Raw genomic sequence first — 6,685 nt, 5'->3', positions numbered from 1 at the left:
AACCCACCGGACTGAACTCAGTGGTTCAGGAGCCCTAACTGCCCCCTCTGCCCACCATGTTCGCTGCTGCCCCTGCCTCTCCGCGCACGCCGGGCGGCTCGGCCCGCCGGGCCCTGGGGGCCGCTGGGGGCTCCGTATCCCGGCCGGGCGGCAGGAGAAACCTGGCCCTGGGGACGCCGGTTGGCTCTCCCGCGCTCTTCTCCCCGGCGGCCAGGAGGAGCGGCTCCCTGTCAGCGCGGTGAGTGCCCTACCCCACTAGCTGCACGGGACCCCTCGCGCCGCCTGAGCCCAGCCCCATGCTACTGTCGCCTTGCTTTGGCTGGGTTGCCCCTGACGCGCATGCGCGGGATGGGGGCGGGCGCGCGGCTGCCCGCACGTGCCGCGCCGCGAGCTCTAGAACTCCGCGATGTGGCGGGCATTGTGCGAGGAGAGACCCTGCCCGAGTCTGAAGTCAGTGAGGAGGTGGGTAGAGGAGCACCTTTGAAGAGAGACACAGGAGGGAGCGTGTTGTGTGTGTCAAGTCTTTTTTTGATGCATGTCTAAGTATCCCTGTCAGTGTGATGATTTTTGCTGATGTTTTAAGTGTGAAATCGGTGTGGTTTCTTTGTTGAGATGTACATTTTTGGCACTTTAATAAGAAAAACAAAATTGTAGCATAAGCTTGTTTGAGCCCCAGCTCCCTTCATCGGATGCTGGGAGAGGATGTGCAGAAGGCAGAGTCTCGGGGGAAAGAAACTGGAATGCAAAAGCTTTTCCTTTCTCTTCTTACACTCTGCCTCGTGAGCATCCTCTCACAGCATCTGTCAAAGGGAGCTGGGGTTCACAAAATGCACATACACGCTTGCAAAACACACACACATTTGCACGCACCTCTCTCCAGATAGGCATCTATATCTACCTGTATCTAGAGCAGCGTTTCTAACCTGGGTCGCAACCCAAAAGTGGATCTCAAGAATATACAAAAGGGTTGCAAACAAACTTGGAACAGTGGTTCAGCAAACTTTTAAAATGGATTCTTCTTTAAAAGAGAAAAACACAGCAAACTGGCTTTTCTCTTGCAGGCTGGCAGAACTCCAGCTTGCCAGGGGCTGCTTGGGCCCCACCCCCCTTGTCCCACACACCCATCCCCTGACCCCCACACTGCAGGGATGGGGCAGTGGGTCAGGAGTGAGGGGCACTGGGTTGGGACTGGCCATTGATGTTGACAAATGGGTGCTGGTACAAAAAAGGTTGAGAACCACTGATCTAGAGCACTGGTCAACAAATGGGCCCCCGGGGGGGTGTCCTTCAGAGGCCAGTTGGGTGGGTGGCTGGGGCAATCGAAGCACGCAGAAGCAAAACTGGAAGTCTGTGGGAGCAGAAAGCCTCACTACTTTTAAGAAGTGAGGTCATTAATGTATATATGTTGGCCTGTAAGAGTAAGGGAGTGGATTTGATGATCTAGGGCAGTGGTGTTCAACTCATCTGGCACTCTGAGTTAGGGCCTGTCTGCAGAGGCTGGATCCAGCATGTGGGACTATGTTATGGAGCTACCCATGGGCCCAGAAATTGCTGGCACGGGAGCTGCAACAGTGCTAATTGTCATGGCTCTGGGAGGTATGGTAATTAATGCTGCCATACCACTCCTTTGTCAAATTTCCAGACCCGTGAGTAGCCCTGTGGGCTGAATGACGTGGCTTTGTGGGCCGTATCTTGGTCACCCCTGACCTGGGGGATCCTTTTAGAGGAACAACAAATCTACTTCCCCTAATCGGGTTTAATATTTATGGACCAGGGCATTGTTGATTTGCTTGCTTCATAAGGGAACTAAGATTGTATGAAGGAGGCCTGTCCCTAAACTGGGGAATTTAAATAAGATAGCCTTGTTTTATATTTTCTTAAGCTTTTTAATGTTTTCTGGTGGGAGATATTTCAAGATTCTGGGGCAATAGTTTTTTAGTTCGTTCCTGAGTTTATAGCAAAGGGGGTGAATTTTGATTTCCAGGCCAAATTTGTCCCACAGGATCTATTGCAGGGTGAGTGAAATGTGGCCCACAGCATGGATCAGACCCACCAGTTGACTGCGTCTGGCCTGCAGCACTTGGCACCCTCTCCCATCCAAGGCATCCTGTGCCGTATTCCTACTGCACTCCTGTCCTCCGCATCCCCAGACAGTGTGCACAACTTCCTTTCAGGGCTGCTGTGGTTGTGGCTGCAGCTGCCTGGGTACTGCTCAGCTCTCCCCACTTCCAGAAGCTCCTCCTCCAGCCCCTGCTACACCACTCTGGGTGGCAGGCGGTCGGGGAAGCAGTGGTGGCTGTGGGAACGTGCTAGATACCACATACCCAGCCAGGTGGGTGGGGAGGGGTGGGGAAGCTACAGCTGGACAGCTTCTGCCTCAGTATGCAGGGCTTCAGCTCCTGGCCAGTGTTCCCTCTAAGGTGTAGCGGTCCGTGAGCACGCTGTTTCGGTCCATTCCCGAATTGGTCCCACCTCCCCCTTTTGGCACACGCCACTTTGGTCTGCCCCACAGTATAACACGGTAAAGTAACAAATGAAGATACTATAACCTTTATTTACCAAAGTGACTCCTATCTACCCTTTTCTGTTTTTCAAACAGAAAATACAGTGTCCAGGTTAACAGTCTTTCTTGATGCTAAATGAAGTTTAATTCGCATCAGCCTGTCCAGATTATCAACTTTTAAACAATTTTTAGACTTTGTTTTTATTGTGTTCATGATGCTAAACCCTCTCTCACAACCTGCACTAGATGCCTGGAAAGTGGCAAAGATGGCAACAAGTAATGACAGTTCGCTAAATTGTTCGTGTTGTAGTATGTGGGTGACCATGTCTTCAAAGGTCTTTATTGCCCCAGTTTTCATCTTCTCACAAACAGTTAATTTAAAGTCTACATATTGTTTGCATAGGTTCTTCTTAAAAGTTTCTACAGATTTGTTTAACAAGGTGCTATATCTTGTTGCCAATGCTTTCAGCACCTTGTGCCCAAAAGAGAAATCATTCCTGTTTGATGAAGAGGAAAAAGAATCCTTATCGAAAATTGGCCATTCTTTCAATTCGCTTTCTGGAAATCTGTTGTCCGTGTGGTCGCATGTATGCTCAATGATTTGAATAACTGATGTAGTGTCAACAGGTGAGTCAAATGATGACAGCAAGGTTTGAACGTCTTCAGAAAAATATACAGTCTCGCCAAGATACTGCAAACAAAATGTGGCAATTCTAGATTTGGCAAACTGAAATGTTTCTACTGTTGTTAGTGAACTTCGTTGAAGCATTCTGCACAGCTCAGCCAGTTCACCTAAGACATCATTTAGTATGGCCAGTGCAACATGATACTCTGGTTTCTGCAGTTTGTCCAAGCAATATTTGTGAATTGGGTCGTTGTCTTCAGCCATTTGTTGTGCGCAGTAGTCCATCAACACAGTATAATTCTTCATCAAGGCGCTAACAGTAAAATGTCTAGAGAGCCATCTGACCTCATTCAGTGTCATAAATGAAACTGTTTCACACTCAGCAGCCTTAGATAGTTCTTCAAACTTAGATTTTTTTTTTTATAGAAGACCTACTAAAAAGTGTGTATATGGTCCATAGTAGAGTTTCAGTGCACCCCATCAAAGGTGCATCTTTCCAAGCATCATCAATCCCCAAGTCTTCCCGGTGTGCCACGCAGTGCTGCTTGAGCAGATGTGGAATAAACTGGCTACATACTGCAGCCTCACCATTGCGCTTTCCAAGCATTACTGAAATACCATCGGAGGTAAACATTACCATCTTTTGCATATCTAAATTGCTGTCAACATAAAATTGCCTAATTGCTGCTACAATAGCAGAGCTATCACAAGCTGTCAGCTTTAAAATTCCAGCAAACCTGGTCAGATGAGTGAAATCATCCATAGTTCAGAATTTTACTTACAGTATTAACATTTTGCTAATGGAGACCTGTGCTCTCGTCAATTATCAAAGTGTGAAATGGCGATGTATGCATTTCATTCAGTACTTCCTGATGAATTACAGAATTTATGCAGTCAGTAAATTGAAATGCATAAGTCTTACTTCTCCAGCTTTCAGGAATTTTAACGTATTTGCCAGCATGACTGTGGATATCCTGCACTGATAACATCGATAAATTTAACTTCACTGCGAGGAGAACATTATCAATTAAGATTTTTACTTCATCAGCTTTGGATCGCTTCCTTTCAAACAGTTCTATCCTATTTTCCTACGTCTCATGTGTTTCAGAAAATAAACTTCAGGATTCCTCTGCTTTGGTTGCTTAGTTTCATCGCAGAATCTGTGTGTGAATCTGTCTGTTTTGAACATCTCCTTCAACCAGTCGTCATTGAATCTTGAGCAGCTCTTTTTCTTAGCTGGTCCCCTGCATTCACCCTCTTCACACTTACACTTGGACACTGTAAAATTTATATAAAGATGATCCTTGCTGCAGGGAAGATATTGGCCTTCCTAGAATGATAGAAAAAGCAGCTAACTTACCCAAAGCACCTCGTCTGCATATGCCCTTAGACCAACACAGCTGTAGCTAGCACTTTAGTACTTTTAAATTCAAATGCATAAACTAGTGACAATAAAGACAAACCACTAAATGGCTAAAAAAAACTAGCGCCAGTCCCCGCCTCGCCTCCAGGAACACAGCTTGGAAGGAACCTTGGCCATAAACACTGGCCTCTCTTTTGATTTGAAATTTGCTTTTATTTCTGCAGTGAATGCATTTTAGTAGAGGATTGGGTATTCATTTGGAATTCATTTCTTTTTCTTTTTCATTTATTAACATGACTGTTTTTGATGGTGGAAAGATAACAACCAGAGGTCAAACCTCACTGGGATACAGCTCCTCTTTATTTAAATGTGCACATGAATTTCAATAGAAACTTGCTGTATTTTCCTAAACTTATTTTAAAATCATTAACTTGTACCATTTCTAGCTTTGTATGTCATATATTGGCAGTGTAAAATAGCAAAGACCCTAAAAGCCAGGAACCTCACCCCCTGTTCCCTCATTGCCTCTGGGAGTGGAGCAGTTTCCTGGCCCTGGCCCCAGCCCCCACCTTGCCATGCCTCTGGGAGCAAGGAAGCACATGGCACTGGGACTGGGAGGCAGAGCAGTTCCCCGGCGCCAGCCCCCCCTTGTCCCTGGGAGTGGAGCAGTTTCCTGGTGCTGGCCCTGGCCCCCGCCTCGCTGCTGGGAGCAGAGCAGTTTCCCGGCCTCAGCCCCTGCCTCGCCGTGCCTCTGGGAAGAAGGAGGCACATGGCACTGGGGCTGGGAAGCAGATCAGTTCCCTGGCGCCAGCCCCCGATCCCTGCCTCGCCAGCAGGAGCAAAACAGTTTCCCAGCCCCCGCCTCGCCTCACCTCCAGGAGCAAGGAGGCACGTGGCACTGGGGCTGGGGAGCGGAGCAGTTTTCCGGTGCCAGCAGAGCCTGCGCCAGCCCCCGTCCCCGCTTTGCTGTACCTCTGGGAGCGGGGCTGGGAAGCAGATCAGTTCCCTGGCGCCAGCCTCTGTCCCCACCTCGCTTCCAGCAGCACATGGCCTCGGGGGAACTGCTGCCTGAGCTTACCTCTGGTAAGTGTCCCATGCTGGCCTCGGTGCCTCTGCCGTGCTCAGCTTGTTGCCCAGCTCCTCACTGGGTGGGTGCGTGACTTGAATAAGTTGGGGCATGGCATGGTTTTAAAGCGTGCGCAGCTTAGAAGGAACCTTGCTGCTGGCTGCCTCCCACCTACTTGGCCACCCACAGGTGGCTGCTTAATGTGCCAGGCAGGGGGAGTGGGTAGAAGGCAACTGGGAACTCCATGTGCTGGGGCAGGAGCTGTCTGGCAGCAGCATCCCCCCACAGCTGGGCATCTGCTGCTCAGCATGCGTTCCCATGGCTTCTCCATGCTGCCTGTGTCCCAGAGCAGCACATCAGGAAGAGGAGAGGAGGAACTAGTAGAAGCTGGGGGAGCTGAGCAGCACCAGGGTGCTTGCAATTGCGTCAGGAGCAACTCCGCCAGGAAGCTGTGCGTGCTGACTCGAGTCGGGTTAGGTGAGAGTGTGGTGCAAGTCTGCCCTGTGTTCGGGCGGACTGGGTTCAGCCCCATGCAAAGCACCAAGGGGGTAGCTATGGGCAGAGGGGTGGACTGTATCTGCACCACACTGCCTGGGTGAGCTCTGCTACATGTACCCCCTGCCCCCACCTTTACCCTCCCCCAGCCAGCTCCCCGGACCTGGTATGCAGGTAGCCTCCCTGCCTCTTCCCACACATGCACACCCATACCAATCCCCTTACTCCCTCTTTAAGTGGCCCTCCAGCCGAAATAATTGCCAACATGTAATCTATTAGCAGCAGCAGGGTAAATGGTGTCAGGGAGCCATGGGGGCTAACAGAGCCATCACTTGTCCCATTGCCACAAAAACATGTTCCCAGTGGGGGCTCTGTAACCCAGAATTCAGTGGCAGGCTGTACCCTGCTTGCCTCGCCCCTGAATTCTCTGCCCTTCTAGAAGCTCTGCAGGCCAGATGACAGCTCTGCTTTATAACATTGTTTGCTCTCTGTAAATGCTAAGAGTTAAGTGAACTCAAGCCTAACATGATTATTACCTTCATTTTTATGCCTAGAATGATGGCCAATTGTATATTTATAGTAGTTGGGCCTCTGGCATATGCGGAGGGAGAAAAAATTATTTGGGGGGGGGGG

The 6,685-nt window shown here is 49.6% G+C and overlaps 1 protein-coding gene across 1 annotated transcript in view; it reads left to right on the top strand.

The window, feature by feature from the left end:
• Positions 1–39: 39 nt before the first annotated feature.
• Positions 40–6,685, top strand: part of NUP133 (nucleoporin 133) — a 61,206-nt gene continuing 54,560 nt past the window's right edge. Inside the window, exon 1 of the mRNA XM_019527365.1 lies at positions 40–238. Within this exon, the coding sequence (XP_019382910.1) occupies positions 57–238 (182 nt within the window). The 5' untranslated portion in view covers positions 40–56. The remainder of the gene's footprint in view (positions 239–6,685) is intronic.

This window comes from Gavialis gangeticus, unplaced genomic scaffold, assembly GCF_001723915.1.
Source record: "Gavialis gangeticus isolate Ggan-Ray unplaced genomic scaffold, GavGan_comp1, whole genome shotgun sequence".
Classification (NCBI taxonomy): domain Eukaryota; kingdom Metazoa; phylum Chordata; order Crocodylia; family Gavialidae; genus Gavialis; species Gavialis gangeticus.
This window is presented reverse-complemented; position numbering and strand designations above follow the sequence as displayed.